Source organism: Trichosurus vulpecula, chromosome 2, assembly GCF_011100635.1.
Source record: "Trichosurus vulpecula isolate mTriVul1 chromosome 2, mTriVul1.pri, whole genome shotgun sequence".
NCBI lineage: Eukaryota > Metazoa > Chordata > Mammalia > Diprotodontia > Phalangeridae > Trichosurus > Trichosurus vulpecula.
This window is the reverse complement of record NC_050574.1, coordinates 390,029,606-390,050,134: the sequence shown is the minus strand read 5'-3', so window position 1 is coordinate 390,050,134 and position 20,529 is coordinate 390,029,606. Positions and strand designations below refer to the sequence as shown.

The 20,529-nt window shown below is 37.8% G+C and overlaps 1 protein-coding gene across 1 annotated transcript in view; it reads left to right on the top strand.

Annotated features, from left to right (window-relative positions):
* The window catches only part of ATP10A (ATPase phospholipid transporting 10A (putative)), a 275,874-nt gene that overhangs the window by 194,109 nt on the left and 61,236 nt on the right, over window positions 1-20,529 (top strand). The window contains exons 3-5 of the mRNA XM_036745018.1: window positions 748-833; window positions 19,221-19,327; window positions 19,432-19,563. Coding sequence (XP_036600913.1) covers window positions 748-833; window positions 19,221-19,327; window positions 19,432-19,563 — 325 coding nt within the window. The remainder of the gene's footprint in view (window positions 1-747; window positions 834-19,220; window positions 19,328-19,431; window positions 19,564-20,529) is intronic.

The window sequence follows — 20,529 nt, the reverse complement described above, 5'->3', positions numbered from 1 at the left end:
GCACGGGCTTGGAAGATCTGAGTTCAAATGTGACCTCATGTGAGTACTGTGTGATTCTGGGCAAGGCATTTAACCCCTGTTTGCCTCAGTTCCCCATTATCTCCATTTCACAGTTGAAGAAACTGAGGCAAACAGGTTAAGTGACTTACCCAGAGTCACACAGATAGTAAGTGTCTGAGCCCAGGTTTGAACTCCAGTCTTCCTGACTCCAGGACACACTGGGGAAGGAAAAATGGGGACACACTGGAGAAGGAAATAGCAAACCACCCTAGTATGTTTGCCAAGAAAACCCAATGGACAAGTTCATGGGGTCACAAAGAGCTGGAAACAACTTAGGACGGTGAATGTAAACTTAAATCAAGAAACATTAAATATCTACTGTTTTGCAGTCAGCTGTGCTTCTTTGGACTTTTCCATCATGTCCTGCTCTCCTCCCTCCATGTATCTTCCCTTAATACCCCCAGGCTTCCCACTCCTTTTTAGCTTTCTTTTGTGTGTTGCCTTTTCCATTAGGTTATCAATTCCTTGAGAGCAGAGACTGTCTTTTTGATAGTTGTATCCACGGTGCTTAGCACAGTGCCTGGCACATAGTAGGTGCTTAATAAATTCTTATTAACTGTTTACTAATTAAATGTTTATTGACACATTAGATTAGGAAAATTACTGTTTCTGTTTCTTTAATAATAAAACAGACTGTAATTAGTCTTTGCTCAGATATATCTAATCTGTAAAATTTTATAATTCCAGGATGCTGAATTCAGTCCCTTGAAGTTCACCAGTATAATCGAATGTGAGAAGCCAAATAACGACCTAAGTAGGTTTCGAGGTAACATGTGAGTATTTCCATCTACTTGTTGGCTATCTTTTAGTTTTTTCATAACCCAGGCCACTAAAATGATTCACTTCACAGACTTGGATCGTCTCTTCCCCCTATAGATCTTGAGGATGTTTCAGCTCATTGTCGTATCATTGTCTTTTAGAGAATGTTGCCTGGTATCTAATTTACCATAACTCAGTGCTGGGACACCATTCAAAATATACTGCTAAATTTCAGATACATAAGAGTCACCAGTGTTTTAGTGATGAAGAACTGCTTTCTATTTTTGTGAAGATTTCAAATCACCAGAGTTGGGTTTTTTATGCTAGGGTGGGTGGTGGGACCTTGAATTGAGTAAGGAAAGGAGCAGTTCTGATATCATTCCTTTCATGCTGAGAATCTCTACGTGAGTACCCTGAGAAAGGACCCTTGGCCATGGATACCCATTTTAACATCTGCCACTAGAGGCTTTGGTCTGAGTTTAGTTAAGTATAATTAAATCTCTTTAAGTTATGTGTGCTTCAGTTTTTTCATATGTAAAATGTGGGCACTGAATTTTGTCAAGTCCCTTCTGGTGATAAGAATCCAGTGGGGGTGGGGAACATGCAGTCTTGAGGCCACATGTGGCCCTCTAGGTCCTCAAGTGCGGCCCTTTGACTGAATCCAAACTTCACAGAACAAATCCCCTTAATCAAAGGATTTGTTCTGCAGAACTTGGACTCAGTTAAAAGGCCACATTCAAGGACCTAGAAGGCCACATGTGGCCTTGAGGCCGCAGGTTCTGCACCCCTGGTCCAGTTCGTCCCTAGGACTTGGCACCTTTGGGGGTTTTGCAGGTCATAAGCATCTATCACTTTTGAGTGGCAGCATGGTATTTTAGAACGATAGACCCAGACTCCGGAGAGCCATGGGTTCAAACCCTGTCATCGATAATGCCAGCCAAGTGACCACACACAAGTTATTTAACCTCTCAAAGATTTACCTTCCTCACTTGTAAAATAAGGATATTAATCCCTATGGTATATATCTCACAAGGTTGTTGTGAGGCTCAAATTAGGTAATCTGTGTAAAGTGGCTTGTGAAACTACTCTTCTTAACGCCACGCAAACCCCAGATCACCCACTTCCCTGGATTACTCCTGGCAATAGAAATCTTCCTGAGTTCAGAATGAGACCCATATTTCTTGGCTATGGCTTATGTGGGATTTGTTTTGCCTGACCATGAATATTTTTTACAAGGAGTTCCACACCCTCTCCTCCTACTCAGTAGGGGTAGGAGGGAGAGAAAACTTATTTTTGTTATTTGGGAATTTTTTTTAATTACAATTTTTTTTCCTCAGCTAGCTAGCCTTTCTCAAATAGCATAGAGCTCAGGATTAATGTGCAATAGAATCCTTTCTGTTCTCCTTGCCTCAGTTCCTTTTCCTCTCCTTCTCCAGCCTCCTCATGTTAGCTGAATACATTTTCTCTAAAACTGTTCACTGTTGAAGAGCTTACGCTTTAAGATTTGAATATCTTATCTAATGCTCATAACAACCCTGAGATATAGATGCTATTATTATCTATTTCTACTTTACCAGTAAGAAAAATAAGATTGACAAAGGTTAAGTGACTTGTCCAGGAGTCACACAACTAGTAAAGGACTGAGACAAGATTTAAACTCCGGTCTTTGTGTGTCCAGGCCAAGTGCTTTATCCACTATAACACAGGTTTCAAACATGGCCCAATACAGCCTTGAAAGAGACTAAAATTGAGAAATTGGGAATTATAGTAATTGCCAATGGTAAAGTTTAGCAAAATAAACGAAAAGGTAATAGAACACAGATAATGTTAACATTTGATCTTCTAAGTCAGTAAGCCCCTCATGGGGATGTTTGTGTAGGGTTTGGTGGCTCTGGCTTCCACTTGAGTATGACACGACTGTACTATACCTCCTACTTCACAATTCACAGTCTCACCCTTTCAAGACTATATATAAACACAGACCCAATCAGAGAACAAGACAGGATTGTAGAGATCATCTTGTCTAGACTCTTTGCTTTGCAGATGGGGAATCTGAGGCATCACTTTAGTGCTGTGCCTTTCCTGTGAAGACTCCACACTTCATAGAGTAGCATAGAGACCCCTAACACCCTTATCCTTTTAATACAAACATTAGTATATCTAGAAACCTGTTACATTTTTATTATTCTGTCTCAGCCAGTCTTGGGTTATTTGTAATCCACATAAGATGTTTTTAAAGGGTAGGGCTATCCATTGCCAGCTAGGTGGCACAGTGCTAGGCTTGGAATCAGGAAGACTCATCTTCCTGAGTTCAAATCTGGCCTCAGACACTTACTAGCTTTGTGACCCTGGGCAAGTCACTCCACCCTGTCCGCCTCAGTTTGCTCATGTATAAAATGAGCTGGAGAAGGAAATGGCAAAGCACTCCACTATCTTTGCCAAGAAAACCCTAAATAGGGTCGTGAAGATCAGACATAACTGAAATGACTAAATAAAAACAGCAAGGCTATCCATCACACAGCTAAGTCTAACCATAGGTCTTTGTTTTGTTTTCTTGTTGCGTTATTTTTTTAGTGAGGACCTGTAATTCACATTACTTTAACCACTGAGACTTTTTACTAGTAAAGGCATCACTACATTGATCTCAATAAAGACCACCATAAAAACCACATACAATTTTTCAGGACTAAAGTTTTATAGGCAACCAAAATAGTTTTATTTATTTATTTTGCTAAACTAAATGTAAAATATAAAATAGGAATTAAAATGTGATTGGAAAAATCAATGTACTTTTAATCCAACAATATTAAGGTGTAATTACACTGACATCAGTATCATCATTAAGAATACACTGCTTAATTTTATTAAAAATTTAAAAGTATTTTAAACATGTTAAGCCATATTGAAATTGTATTTTCAAGGTTGGCAATTGCAAAAAATGAGTTAACTGTTTTTCATTCCCCTCCACCACTCCAAGCATGAACATGAGTTTGCACACACAAATGTATATATACTTATCCTCAATTTTTTACCATAGAAAATCCATCTGGAAAAGACAGATGAAAAAAGATTACAGATATGGAGTTCTTAGCCATACATTAAAACATTTTAAGTTACCATTAGTTAATTGTGCTTAACTGACTCCATGTCATAAATTGATTTTTTCAAGCTGCAAGTCAATTTTTACATCTCCTCTCTGCTCTGTGTATTGGATTAAAGGTGTTTGGGTTAAATTCATGGGTAGTTAATAGGTTAGCTCAGTCTCTTTCTAGACTCTTCCATCAGCTTCTGCTTACTCACTGGTTGTTTCCCAATTGAAGACATTTCTTTTTAGAGGGAACAATATACCCAGTGTCTCTTCCTTTGAATGTCTTTTTTATTTTTCCAAATATTTGTCCCCTGAATGCTATGATTCTGTGGTGGTTGTTGTGTCTGACTCTTAGTGACCCCATTTTGGGTTTTCTTGGCAAAGATACTGGAGTAGTTTGCCATTTCCTTCTCCAGCTCATTTTATAGATTAGGAAACTGAGGCCAGCAGGGTTAAGTGACTCACTCAGGGTCACACAGCTAATGTGTCTGAGGCCAGATTTGAACCCAGAGAGATGATTCTTCTTGACTTTGTGCCCAGCACTGTACCCACTATGCCACCTGGCTGCACTATGAGTCTGTTCTGTGTCATAAAATACAATAAGACCAAGATGATAACCTTTTGTATACTGAGGGAGCTGATAGTGAGGAGGACAAGGTCCTGGGGAATTCAATAATAGCCCTACAGCTCTCTTAATAACCATCACAGTGGTGAGAGAGACCATGATCATAAGAGGCAATTGGGCAGCGGTATCCTCACGTATATTGTCTTACACACACACACACACACACACACACACACTACCACCACCACCACCACCATCACCATATGTGCTTTATAGGTATTCTTTCACCTGGCTATTCAAATTTCTAGGACAGCCAGGTGATACAGTAGATAAAGTGCCAAAATATGGCACCAAAGTCAGGAGGACCAATATTCCTGAGTTCAAGTCTGGCCTCAGATACTTATTAGCTGTGTGACCCTCGGAAAGTCACTGTTTGCCTCAGTTTCCTCATCTGTAAAATGAGCTGAAGAAAGAAATGGCAAACCACTCCACTATCTTTGCCAAGAGAACCCAGTGGGGTCATGAAGAGTCAGATACAACTGAACAACTCAAATTTCTAACATATAGATCTTCATTAGAGCTACTGATCTCCTACCAAGTCAGCAAAATTATAAATTAATACTGTAATAAGGGCTTTCCCCTCTGTGTTAACATGTTTAATACATCATATTTATTCCATATATTCTGATTGTGGATAGAAAGATATAGATATATACCCTAAAAGCAAAAATGTTGGCAATCTCTTGAAAGACAAGTGTTGCTATTTTTCAGAGCTTTGATACTTCAGTGGAGCTGTGATCTTGTTAATGGGATCATTCCCTCCAACAGGGCTGATTACCACCCCTGCATGGCTTTTGATCCCATTTACCTCTTATATAGTCCTTCCATCAGTTGCTGACAAAGCATCTACCCCACTTCCTCAGAGCCTTCCAGCTAAATGCCACTGTAGCACAGAGACTGTCCATTGTGTTATCCCCCAATCACTACATCAGTCGTTTACCTTCTTTTCCAGTGCTATCCTGTTGGTGTCCTTTGCACTACTTTACCTGCAGAACTCTTCCTTAATAATATTTCACAGCCTACTTACACTTACCTCTTCATTGTCCTTTTGTTATTCTTCAACTCACTCCCATCATATTCCATGACTCCCAGCCATACTGCATCACCTGGTCACTATTGATAGTAAAATGTTGGGTCAAAGGCCATCCCGCCCTCTCCTTTTCAATTCTGGAATTGCACACGGACTTTATGGATACCCTATACACATACACACACTCACATGAGTGTGTGTATGTGTGTGTGTATGTGTATGTATGTATGTATATATATGTATGTATGTACTGGTAAATTGAGTCCATGAACTATAAGACATGGTGATAGTCCATCTCATTACCTGTTCTTTTGTCCATTTCCATTTTTTTCCCCTGTATCATTAGCTTGCATTAAAAAGGTCATATTAGAATTTTCTCCAACAAAATATGTTGCCATATATATTTTTTCTTCTCATTTTTTAATTCTTTCTCCCAAATGGTATTGATTTTTATCTCTGTGCTCATATGTCAATGGTATGATTGTGTATACCTAGATGATTTGGAAGTGACACAAACATAAGTAACCACATGTTTGCTATCTACTAAAATACAATTGGTTTTGAGGGGTGAGGGTGGGGTTATTTGGTGTTCAGCATGTCCATGTCCTCCCAGCTTTCTTTTCAAAGAAACTATTCATACTGTATTGGGCATTGGGCTTCTTTTAGGTCTATAGGACTTTGTCTTCTATCATTTTTTATGCTTAAATAATGTTTGTCCACATATTTTTTGCTTTTATCTTATTGTTCACTTTTACCTTGAAATTACCATTATTTAAAGTATGTATTGGTTTAATTTGGAGGTTCTTTTTGACTTCTTCCTAATATTTCTCTTTTTTATCCTTTGCAACAGATGTTGGCACATAAACTATAACTATCTTCATGGTGGTCTTTTAGTAATTGCTTACCATGAGCCCTGTAACATAAAATGATCAAATATTCCCAAAATTTTGTCCCTTATTTCCTTTGAATACATGAGAAAAGTAACTCTGCCAATGTGTTTATTTGCCTCTCCATGAGACATCCTTTCTTACAGCTGAAGTTTCTTTTTGTCTTTTGTCTTCATGTAGAGTGAGGACTTCAATTCTGATATGCTTCAGTTCTTCTAGTGATATATATAAGTAGATGTATTTATTTATTGTTTTTTTCACTTACTTCACTTACTTCACTTATTTTATTTTTTCAATTACATGTAAAGATAATTTTCAACATTGCTTTTTCAATAATTTATTAATTTTTAGTTTTCAACATTCATTTCAAGATTTTTAGTTCTAAATTTTCTCTCCATCTCTCCCCTCTTCCCTACCCCAAGATGGCATGATTACCCCTTCCCCCAGTCTGCCCTCCCTTCTATTACCACCTCCATCCCCTTCCCCCTTACTTTCTTGTAGGGCAAGATAGATTTCTATACCCCATTGCCTGTATAGCTTATTTCCCAGTTGCACGTAAAAACAATTTTTAACATTGATTTTTAGAACTTTGAGTTCCAAATTCTCTTCCTTCTTTCTTCCCCACCCACCCTCTTTGAGAAGGCAAGCAACGTTCCTTTTTATAAGATTTTGACTTCCAAATTTTTCTCCCTCCTTTTCTTTCCCCCTTCCCAAGACAGTGAGCAATCTGATGTAGTTTAGACACATACAATCATATTAAACATTTCCAAATTAGTCATGTTGTGAAAGAAGGATCAGAAAAAAGAGAAAAACCACAAGAAAGAAAAAACAATCCCCCCCTCCCCCAAAGTGAAAATAGTATGCTTCCAACTGCATTCAGACTCCATTGTTCTTTTTCTGGATGTGGTTAGCATTTTCCATCATGACTCTTTTGAAATTGTCTTGGATCGTTGTCTTGCTGAGAAGAGCTAAGGCTATCATAGTTGATTGTCACACAGTGTTGATGTTACGGTGTACAATGTTCTGGTTCTGCTCACTTCACTCAGCCTCAGTTCATGTAAGTCTTTCCAGGTTTTTCTGAAATCTGCCTGCTCATCATTTCTTAAAGCACAACAGTATTCCATTGCATTCATATACCACAACTTGTTCATCCATTCCCCAATTGATGGGCATTCTCTCAATTTCTAATTCTTTGACATCACAAAAAGAGCTGCTATTAATATTTTTGTACATGTGACTTTATTTGTATGAAAAGTATTTTGTAATTGTGTTTTTTATGATCTCCATGAGATACAGGCCTAGTAGTGGCATTGCTAGATCAAAGGATATGCACAGTTTGATTGCCCTGTGAGAATAGTTCCAAATTACTCTCCAGAATGATTGGATCAATTCACAACTCCACCAACAATGCATTAGTGTTCCACTTGTCCCACATCTTCTCGAAATATATATCATTTTCCTTTCCGTCACATTAACCAACTGATAGATATTGATGTGATACATGAGAGTTTATTTAGTTTGCATTTTTCTAGTCAATAGTGATTGAGAGTATTTTTATATGATCGTAGATAGCTTCAATTTCTTCATCTGAAAGTTGCCTATTCATATCCTTTGACCATTTATCAATTGGGTAATGACTTGTATTCTTACAGTTTTGACTTGGTTCTCTATATATTTTAGAAATGAGTCCTTTATCAGAAACACTGGCTGTAAAAATTGTTTCCCAGCCTTCTGCTTTCCTTCTAATCTTGGTTACATTAGTTTTGTTTGTGTAAAACCTTTTTAATTTAATGTAATCAAAATTATCCATTTTGCATTTTATAATGTTCTCTATCTCTTGTTTGGTCATAAATTCTTCTGTTCACCATAGATATGACAGGTAAACTATTCCTTGCTCTCCTAATTTGCTTATGGTATAACCCTTTATGTCTAAATTATGTACCCATTTTGATCTTATCTTGGTATCCTGTGTGAAATGTTGGTCTATTCCTAGTTTCTTTCATAGTATTTTCAAATTTTCCCAGCAGTTTCTGTCAAATAGTGCATTTTTAATCCAGAAGCTGGAGTCTTTGGGTTTATCAAACAGTAGATTACTATAATCTTTGACAATGCTGTGTCTTGTGTACCTAAACTATTTCACTGAGCCATCACTCTGTTTCTTAGCCAGTACCAAATAGTTTTGATGATTGCTGCTTCATAATACAGTTTTAGTAGGGCTAGGCCACCTTCCTTTTCTTTTTAATTTTTCATTAATTCCCTTGATCTTCTTAACTTTTTGTTCTTCCAGATGAATTTTTTTATTATTTTTCTAAGTTTATAAAACAAGTTTTTGATAGTTCGATTGGTATGGCACTGAATTAGTAAGTTAATTTAGGTAGAATTGTCATTTTTATTGTATTGGCTTGACCAACCCATGAGCAACTGATATTTTTCAAATTATTTAGATCTTACTTTGTGTGAAAAGTGTGCTGTAATTGTGTTCATATAGTTCCTGGGTTTGTCTTGACAAGTAGAGTCCCAAATATTTTATATTGTCTGCAGTTATTTTAAATGGAATTTCTCTTTCTATCTCTTGCTTCTGGGTTTTGTTGGTAATATATAGAAATGCTGATTTATGTGGATTTATTTTATATTCTTTTATATTCTTTAGCAACTTTGCTAAAGTTCTTATTTCAAGTAGTTTTTTACTTTATTCTCTAGGATTCTTGAAGTATATCATCATATCATCTGCAAAGAGTTTTTGTTACCTCAATGCCAATTTTAATTACTTCAATTTCTTTTTCTTCTCTTTTGCTAAAGCTTACATTTGTAGTGCAGTATTAGATAATAGTGGTGATAATGGGCATCCTTGTTTCACACCTGAACTTATTGGGAAAGCTTCTACCTTATCCCTATTACTTAAAATCCTTGCTGATTGTTTTAGACAGATACTGCTTATCATTTTAAGGAAGACTCCATTTATTCTTTTGCTCTCTAGTGTTTTTTTTGCAGGAATGGGTGCTGCATTTTGTCAAAAGTATTTTCTGTATCTGTTGAAGTAGTCATATGATTTCTTTTAGTTTTTTTTATTGATATGGTCAATTATGCTGATAGTCTTACTAATATTGAATCAGCCCTGCTTTCCTGATGTGTAAATACCACCTGGTTGTAGTACATTATCCTGGTGATAAATTGTTGTAATCTCTTTGCTACTATTTTAAAATTTTTGTATCAATATTCATTAGGGAAGTTGGTCTGTAATTTTCTTTCTCCCCATTTTGATTCTTCCTATTTTAGGTATTAGCACTATATTTGTGTCATAAAAGGAATATGGTTTAGGACTCTTCCTTTGCCCATTTTTCCAAATAGTTTATGTGGTACTGGAGTTAATTGTTTTAAAATGTTTTGTAGAATTCACTTGTAAATCCATCTGGTCCTGGAAATTTTTTCTTAGGCAGTTCAGTGATGGCTTATTCAATTTCTTTTTCTAAAATGGCTTTAAGTTTTTCATCTCCGCTTCTGTCAATCTGGGTAATTTATATTTTTTGTAAATATTCATCCATTTCAATTAGATTGTCAAATTTATTGGCATATAGTTGAGCAAAATTACTCCTAATTATTGCTTTAATTTCCTCTTTATTGGTGATGAATTCACCCTTATTTTTGATACTGGTAATTTGGTTTTCTTTTTTTAATCACATTATCCAGTGGTTTATCTATTTAATTTTTAGTTGTTTTTTTTTCCACAAAACCAGCTCTTCAATAATTTTCTTATGTTTAATTTTTTAATCTCTCTTTTGATTTTCAGAATTTCTAATTTGGTATTTAGTTGGAGATTTTTGATTCATTTTTTTTTAGATTTTTAGTTGAATGCCCAATTTATTGATCTGTTCTTTCTCTATTTTATTGATGTAAGTATTTAGAGATATGAAATTTCCCCTAAGAACTCCTTTGGCTGCATCCCATAAATTTTGTTATGTTGTCTTATTATTGTCATTTTCTTTGATGAAATTATTGATTGCTTTTATGATTCATTTAGGATTGGATTATTTAGTTTCCAATTAATGTTTAATCTATTTTCCCATGGCCCTTTATTGCATGTAATTTTTATTGCATCATGATCTGAAAAGGATCTATTTAAGATTTCAACCTTTCTTCATTTGATTGGGAGGTTTTTATGCCCTAATTGTCAGTTTGTGTGTAGGTGCCATGTACTGCCAAGAAAAAGGCATATTTTTTTCTATCCCTATTCAGTTTTCTCCAGAGGTCAGTCATAGCTAATCTTTCTAAAATTCTACTCACCTCCTAACTTCTTTCTTGTTTATTTTGTGGTTAGATTTATGTAGTTCTGAGAGGGAGGGGGGAGTTTCCCCAGTAGTATAGTTTTGCTTTCTGTTTCTTCCTGTAACTCACTTACTCTAAGAATTTGGATACTATACCACTTGGTCCTTATATATTTAGTATTGATGTTACTTCATTGTCTGTGGTACCTTTTAGCAAGATACAGTTTCCTTCTTATGTCTTTTAATTAGATCTATTTTTGTTTTTGTTTTGTCTGAGATTAGGATGGCTACCCCTGCTTTTTTTTACTTCAGCTGAAGCATAATATATTTTGCTCCAGCCTTTTACCATTATTCTGTGTATTTCCCTCTGCTTCAAATGTGCTTCTTGTAAACAACATATTGTAGGATTCCGCTTTTTAATCTACTCTATCTGCTTCTATTTTGTGGGAGAGTTCTTCCCATTCCCATTCATAGTTACACTTACTAATTTCCCTCTATCCTATTTTTCCCTGTTTATACTTTTCTCTTTCCTTTCACCCTGTCCCTCCTTGCTTCTGACCACCAACTCCCTCAATCTGCCCTCCCTTCTATCAGCCCCACCTCCTTTTCTTTCCCCTTTCCCCCATAGTTTATAGGGTAAAGATAAATTTCTATACCTGAGTGCATATATTATTCTGTCTGTCAGCCAAATCTGATGCCACTAAGGTTCAAACAATGCTCCCCGCTTTCTTTCACTCTAATATAATAGATCATTTGTGCCTCTTCCTATGATATAATTTACCCTATTATGCCTCCCCCTTTCCTCTTCTCCCAGTACAATCTTTTTCACCCCTCAATTTTTTTATCATCACAGCAAAATCAACTTATATCTATGCCCTCTCTCTATGTATACTCCTAACTGCCCTCAAAGAGATATAGTCCTCAAGAGTTACAAGTGTCAAGATGTAAACAGTTTAACCTTATTGAATAACATGTATGTTTTTTTTCTTTCCTGTTTATCTTTTTATGCTTCTCTTGAGTGTTGTATTTGAAGATTTAATTTTCTGTTCAGCTTTGGTCTTTTCATCAGGAAGGTGTGAAAGTCCCCATTTCACTGAATGTCCATCTTTTCTCTTGAAAGATTATGCACAGTTTTGCTGGGTAGATGATTCTTGGTTGTAATCCAAGCTCCTTAGCCTTCCATAATATTATATTCTAAGCCTTCTGCTCCTTTAATATAGAAGCTGCTAAGTTCTATGTAATCATGACTATGGCTCTGATATTTGAATTGTTTCTTTCTGGCTCCTTGCAGTATTTTCTCCTTGACCCAATAATTCTGGAATTTGGCTACAATATTCATTGGAATTTTCATTTTGGGACCTCTTTCAAGAGTTGATTGGTGGATTATTTCAATGATTGTTCTACCCACTGGTTCTAGGATATCCGGGCAGTCAGATTTCCTTGATAATTTCTTGAAAGATGCTGTCCAGGCTCTTTTTGTGATCATGGCTTCAGGTAGTCTAATAATTTTTAAATTCTCTCTTCTGGATCTATTTTCCAGGTCAGTTGTTTTTCCAATGAGGTAGTTTACATTTTCTTCAATTTTTTTATTATTTTGATTTTGTTTGACTGATTCTTAATTTCTCATAGTCATTAGCTTCCACTTGCCCAATTCTAATTTTGAATGAATTATTTTCTTCAGTCAGCTTTTGTATCTCCTTTTCCATTTGTCCAATTCCACTTTTTAAGGAATTGTTTGCTTCAGTCAGTTTTTGTCCTTCCTTTTCCAAGCTGTTGCCTCTATTGCATAACTCTCATTTCTTTCCCAATTTTTCTTCGACCTCTCAGATTTTTTAAATTCTTTTTGAGCTCTTCCAAGGAGGCTTTTGGGCCTTGAGGTCAATTCATATTCCCTTTTGAGGCTTCACATGTAGGCATTTTGACGTTATCCTCTAGAAGTTTGTGTTTTGATCCCCCCGTCTCCATAGTAACTTTCTATGGTCAGGGCACTTTTTTATTTCGTTTTTGCTCATTGTTTGGCCTATTTCTTGACTTTTAAAGTTGAGCTCTGCTCCAAGGGCACAGGGGCCACTGTCCCAAGCTTCTTTTACTGGGGGCCAGTGGCCTGGTCACTGGCTTTCTGGGCCCTGGCCTTGGGTGCTGGCGGCTTGCCCACTGTATTGGGGTGGTCCAGCCTAGTCACGCCTGTTGTCCTGGGAGTTCCGGGGCTGTCATTTGGCCTTCTGTGCTGGGGCTGGAGGTCTGATAGCTGGCCTGCTGTGCCACTGGCCTCTGAGCCAGGACCAAGAGGCCTCGGTTGCTGATCTGTACTGTGGCTCAGAGTCTCCTGCTGGCTTGCCTGAACAGTGTCTGCACTGGGCTGTGCTTCCCTTTCCCCGAAGTGAGACAGACCTTTCCTGAAATCCTTCTAAGTTACCTTAACCTAGAAAATTGTTTTGCTCCATCTTTTTGTGGGTTCTGTTGCTCCAGAATCCATTCAGAGGCTTGATTTAGCATCGTTTCTGAGGGAAACTGGGGATAACTCAGGCAACTTCCTGGCTTTTCTCCACCATCTTGGCTCTGCCCCCAATGCTTACTAGATGTATTTATGCCCCACTTAATGAGCTTAGGCTGTGGATCTCAACTCACCCACACTCCAAAATCCTTTCAAGGTGGGCATGCCTCAGAAGCTAAGACATTATAAACAGAACTGCAGAATTGTTTAGGGGCAGAACTAATACAAGAATGGCAGGAAAGAGCAGGTGCCAGAAGCTTTTCAAGAATCATAAAAGACAGAGAAGAAGAGAAGTAAAGTAAGGCATTCAGGGTAGAGTCTGCTGTAATCCTGCCCCCAGTCCTTAATTATAAGACATTAAGGCCTGTGTACATGTCAGTTCATGAGGTGAGTGGCAAGACAGAAACATCTAAAGGGATAAGTTAGGAGATAGAGGACAGGAGATAAATTGATGACTGAAAACCATTAAGAATATAACACTTCCACTTTCTGGCATTTGATAGAATAGATAATCACTAAGGAAAGCATGAGAATGCCCAGTCCTTAGTTCTTATTCTGAGGATCAAGCTACTGGCTCTCAGCACTTAAAAGTGCACTCATTTTTGGTCATTAGACAGTAAGATTACATGTTAGAGTACCAAGAGCTAAGTTCACATTAATAGATAATCCCCCAACTGTGTGATTCTTAACCTCCACTGCCCATTTTTCTGTTACTTCGCTAGTCATTTCAGAACAGAAAGGGGCTGCACAGGAGAGCCATTTTATATATCTCTTAGTTTCATGGGCTGCCTTAGCCAAATAATTATAACCTAGTGGTTATGGTGGATCTTCCTGCACTTTGGGCTGTTCCTTGGAAAGCTGATGCATTTTGTTGTTGGGACTGTAGTTAAAGCTTTTCCAGCATGTTGGAACATTCCAGGATTTCGAAATCTTTGAAAATCCACAGTTATCTCTATACCACAATGAAGTGTATGGAGGTTGTTATTATAGTGGAGGGGAAAGAAGGCTTAAACTTCTCAAATGATTTCCATGAGAATTTAGTTTACTTGCTTAATGTTCTATGTTCCATCAAGGTGCAGTTCTTGAAGCAGAACTTTGGTTCCTGGATCTTTGGTGACCAAATGGTGGCTATCTATAGGAAGTAAGTGCAACAGGAACATTCGACAGCAGTAAAGCCTATGTCTTTAAACAGTTGGAGTCAAACTCTGCTTTGCAGTCATTTGTCAGGAATGGTACATGTTTACTGCTGCAAATCCTCACATTTTGGACCTGAAACAAATGAACTATAACATGCGCAAGATAGGTTATCAGCAGCAAATATGAAAAGAAGACATAACAATTTCTGAGAAAGAACAGATGGGCTATGACTTTTATTAGCTGAACCTGGCCAATTTTCCAGTGGGCAGAGCATACAAGCCTTTAAAGCTACTGATAGATCTTGCTACTAGACAACTCTGTCGCTGAGTTTTATTTTTGGCTATTTCTGAATTTAAAAGACACTAGCTTAATTTGAATTGAGTCTTGTGGTCTTAAAATTAATGGGATGAGTTCCTTGGTGCCTTTCATTTTATATTAATGAAAACTGTAATTGCTTCTTACATAGCATTCACCTAACCTTGTTACCCTGTGCTCTCTCATTTATGTCCAGAGGGAAGCAAGTAGTATGCTTTCTTAGGCCACCCTTCCTGCATTTTCCCTCTAAGCATGTAGGGGGCGTTGCCATGACTGACATTTTCCATTTGCCTGGGGACCAGAAAGACAGCAGAGATCCTTTTGAAAAAGCACCTTATTTTTATTTCCTTCTGGTCCTCAACTCCTCCCCCACTTCCAGCCCCCTTGTCCTTCCTTCTTACCCCTCTCCCCCCACTATCCTGAGTATGCAGTTTGGGGGCATAGATCATTTGGACATTTACATTTGCAGAATCACATGGATTCACAGTTTCTGATTTGAAAAGTTTCTAAGAGGTCATCTTGTCTAATGCCTACCCAAACAGGAATCCCATCTCGAACATCCCTGGTTTATCATCATTCAGCCCTCATTTGAGGAACTTCAGTCATGAGAAACTCCCTGATTTCCAAGGTAGCCCATTCTGTTTGGGGGCAGCTATTATTATTGAATTTTTTTCTCTTTATACAGAACTGAAGTGTGATTTTCTGAAACTCTCATGCATCATTCCTGTTGGTGCCATGCAGAATACATCTGATCCCTCTTCCACAGGATAAAATTTCTAATACTAAAGAATAATTTCCCCAAGTTTTCTGTTTTCCTGGCTAAACATCCTCCACTCCTTACATGGCGTGCTTTTCAGCCCTGTCACTATCTTCTGGTTTCACTTCAGTTTGTCAGTGGCTTTTTGGGTTGCAATGGACACGTGCATTTTGACTATAGTCTAAAAACCTCCACATTTCTTTTTCATACAAACTTGAGGTTAGCCATGACAATTTCAGCCTGTGTTTGTACAATTTATTTTTTTTTAACCCAAAGGCAAAACTTCTCATTTACCCTTATTAAGCTCAGTCTATTCTTAGTTGATTCAGTCTAGACTGCTGAGATCTTTTTGGATCCCGATTCTGTCACCCAGAGCCCTAGCTAACTCTTCCCAGCTGTAGTATATCTGTAACTGTGATGTGCCTGCCATCTAGGCCTTTACATAAGCCATTTATACCAATATGGACAATCCAGGGCCAAAGAGGTCTCTGAAACATTCTCCTAGAGATATTCCTGCAAATTGACATTGACCTGTCGATGCCTACAATGGCAATGCCTTTAGCCCTTTGGTGCTCATCCGGTGATGAATCCACCCAGCCATACCATCAGCAAGCCACATTTCTCTATGTTGTCCACAAGAATAAGATGACTAAATGCCTTGCTAAAATGATAGGGTTTTTATGTCTGAGGCATTCCCTTGACCTACCAGTTGTGTGTGTGTGTGTGTGTGTGTGTGTGTGTGTGTGTGTGTGTGTGTGTTTGTGCACGCACGTGTGTGTGCATGTGTGTCTGTGTCTGTGTGTGTGTATTTTAATTTGCCCTATTATTTAAATGAATCTCAGAAAAATTCATAATCCATACCATAGTATGTTGTACTCTGCTTTGAACTTTGTAAATAGTTGAAGAAATGTGACTCAGACTCATTGATTTTTCCCCCTTTCCATGGGTTGTAAATTTATTTTGCTTGTTATACTTTTTCCTCTTTCTTATTCTTAAAAAGAAGAAAAAGTTTTCTGATTGCATGAGGTTAATGTTTCACCCTGATTGCTTCCCTTGTCACCTTTTCAGGAGGTACTATTTTCCCATGTCTTGAATAACAAGTGACATATTAGTCCATACATGGGATATCAATAGACACTATCTGACTCCAGACTTAACAATGGTATTTATGATCATTTCCTCTGGGATTTCCATATTCTACTCTTTATGTAGTTTGGGCTCATTATGCTTATTTTATCGGCAGTACAATTTTCTCTTTTCAGTCGCATGTTTAATGATGAAAATATTGCCCACAATTGCCTGGAATTGTCTGGTTGTGGGTGGAAGGTTGATAATAGAAACTTTGTCAATTTGAAAATCCAGGTTTTAAAGAACCATTAAATATGCTTGGAATAGACTATGATGTAATTTACAAATTCATATGTTCTAAAAGGTGAATTAGTATTTCAGCCTCAACTTAATTTTTTAATTCCAGCACCAATAAAAAATGCATTTATTATCTTGTAGCTGCAAACACAAGTTGTAGTTAAGGTTGACTGAGTAGCCCTTCCCCCCGCCCCATGTCCGGGTGATGACTGGGGATGACTCAGGGATACTGATTTATTGCGGGCACAGAAAAAGTAGAATTAGTAGAGGATGTCTTAGACAGTGATTTGCCTTCCCTCTCCCACCCCACTTTTGCAGTCGTGACCTCCTTTCCCTTGTTCCTCAAGCCAGCAAGCCTGGAAAATTATTTCTGCTAGAGGCGTCAGTGGGCAATGCAGTAAAGTGTTAGTCTCAGAGAGAAGATCAAGGGCCTGTGGTAAGCTCCTAAGAAAGGATGTAGGCAGTATTTTTCAAAGATAGAAAGACTATTGGTATCCAGACAATGGAAGAGGAAGAGGCAGGTAATTGAGGTGTGGGAGGAGAGTGTACTAGTGTGGGTGGATAACTATGTGTACCAATGTATGACATTGTGGGTTGCTGGTAGGAGTGAGTATAATATAGGCAGGATGGAGATGAAAGAAAAATGAAGAGCAGATGTGGGGGCAGGGGTTGCTACTTTGAAAATCAGTGACCTTTACTGGGAACTATATTCTGACTCTTTGTAAACCAAATCAAATAAAATAGACATAGTAAGGAAAGCAAAAGAATTTGCCAGTTTTCAAGTTTGAAATCGAGAAAAGGTAAGAAAAATTAAGCTTAAACACCTACTTAAGATGTGGAAGACAATAGCATGTCTCATCAACTTTTGGGGGCTAGCCATTCGCCTTTTTTGGGCCTCAGTTGGCCCTATCTGTACAATGTGAGAGTTAAATGATTAGGTCATCTCAGAGTCACCTGTGAACTCTAGCATTTTGTGTCTTGATGACCATTTCCTGATTCTCAATTTTATTTCTGGGACTAGGTCTATGTCACTTCTTCCATATATAGTCATAAAACAATTCCCATTTATAGCATGCTTTTAAGATTTATAGACTACTTGACAACTTTTTGAGGTAGATAGGGCAGGTGTTACTATACTTCACCAATGAGGAAACTACAATCCAGAGAAATTTTGTGGCCTGTGCATGATCATGTAATTAATAAATAAGTATCTGAACCTGAACTCAAACTCAGGCCTGTTGATTCTAGAAGAGCTGGTCTAGCCCTCTTTCCACTGCTTCCTGATGCACCTGTGTATTAGTGTAGCTAGAGAACCCCTTTTCTTGGAGGGGGGAGGTGGGGCAATTAGGGTTAAGTGACTTGCCCAAGGTCACACAGCTAGTGTCAAGTGTCTCCTGACTCCAGGGCCGGTGGGCTATTCACTGTGCCACCTAGCTGCCCCAAGAGCCCTTTCTTAAAAGCTGTCTTGAGACTTTGCACTGAAGAGGCCATGATCTCCTACGAATCTTTCTTATTCGTGGTAGCAACCCTGAAGAAACTTGATGGGGCTGACTTCTTTTGAATATGTCAGTTCTCAGACTGGTTCCATTACAACCATAGAAATGAACTGTGCAGAAAGCTGCTTGTTCTGAAATACTCCAGAAAACAAAGGGCTTATTTTACTTTGTGTTAAGATGGCAAAGTGATAACAGACTTTTGGTGTTAGTAAAAAGATGTAATTGAAGCCACCCATTTGACTCTTGTCACCTTGACTTGGTGAGAACACTTTTTGATTGAATTGGACATTTTTATTTTCCATATTGGTATCAAGCAATCAACACAATTCAACAAGCTGATATCGATGATGGCTCTTATATCTAATGACATATAGGAAAGGAGCATGTTAACATATAAAACAGTTTGGAATCCTATTCAATTCAACTACTGCTTCTCAAGCACCCACCATGCTCATAGCATGTTAGGCTTTAGGAGATATAAAAACCTTAAATAAGACATGGTCTTGCCTTATTGAGTCCACAGCCTGGTAGAGGGATGAGACACAAGATGACTGTAATGCACTAATTAAATAATAAAACCTGTAGTTGCTAAACAAAATTCAACATTAGGTCCAAGGGAAAAAAGATAATATCTAGCATCTCCACTCCCTGTCCCCTATGGGAAAGAGGATAGGTATCAAGGAAGGCTTCTTGGAGAAGGTGACACTTGAGTTGGACTTTTGGAGAACATTTCAACCATAGGGAAAGTAGTCAAAATATTAGGGCACCTGATCTGTTCTTTCTGGCTTTGTTTAAGCAGTATATATGCTTTTAATATACCAAGTCTCTCAACTTTGGATATATTATGCCCCCCACTGGATAGTGGATTTTCCCAGTGCATTATCGTCTGAGATGAAGGATATGGTTTTTACTTGAGTTGACATGCCCCAAACTGTTCTTTGACAGTATACATGAAAATGGGAAAAAAGCTGCACTTTATAAAGAAAATCTATTGCTGCGTGGATGCACTATTAGGAATACAGAAGAAGTAACAGGAATAGTCATCTATGCAGGTAGGACTGGCTTGTGCTGTATCAAAATTATCCATATTAATTTTGGTAATTACAAAAGGTGCCAAGTTACCAGTCCTTACCAAAATCTCACTATTTAATTACAGGCCATGAGACTAAAGCTTTGCTAAACAACAGTGGACCACGTTACAAGCGAAGTAAGCTCGAAAGACAAATGAATATGGATGTCCTTTGGTGTGTCCTCATACTCATAGTCATGTGTCTGTTTTCAGCTATTGGTAAGTTATCTTTACAGAAACAAATCAAAGCCAAAATTCTTTGAAAACTCAGTGTCCAAAAGTAAAATTTTAATCAAGTCTTTTAAATTGTCCAAAGATACCAGTATTACCCCTTTTAAAAAATTAGAATATTCTGTTATTTAAATCTAATTTCTAAGTAGTATTCTTCTATTTTCACTTTTGCCTTTCACGTTTAACAATCAAACACATTAATGGTAGAATTATTTAGGTCGTGGATGGGCATGTTAATAATAGGAATTCTGTTGATCTGCAAACCCATGTTTGTTTATTTCAGCCTTGGTGTTTTGTTTTGTTTTATTTCTTTTAACTCCTCAAGGATAGTGATAGGGACTGGATTGGCAATTTTCGAAACTCTCTGATCAAAGAAATAAAAACCAAAACAAAATCCTTCCCTCTACTAATGCAAGTCAGCACTTCCTTGCTATTTATAATCTTAGATAAGTGCCTGGAGTATTGAGAGCTTGAACAACTTGCTTAGGATTACTCAGGCAAAGTGTGTCAGAGGTAAGCCCCAAACCCAAGTCTTCCTGGCCTCAAGGCTGACTCTATCCATTCCTTGATGGTGCCTCTCCAAAATTTCTTCTCATAACCAAAAAAATATACTTGTTGTCTGGTAGCCAAAGGTGAGTTGTATTTCAGGTTTTCTGAGTCATCCTTACTCCCTCTATACATCCTAGCTTTGGATGTAAATTTCTTGATTAGAGAGCTAGGGATGATTCATTCTAGGTAGTACCAGTACTAGAAATCATAGAAATGGCTTTAGTGGTATGGAGGACTACATTATAGAAGAAAAACGCCCTTTGCTTGGCCGTGAAGCCTAGCAGGTATGACTACTTTCAGATAGAGTGCTATAGCTGTTGCTGTATACATCTTTAGAGCCACTGGCTGTGCCTCCAGGTAGCATTAGCACCTTGGGAGTGATTTAGAAGGTGAGAGTACCAATGG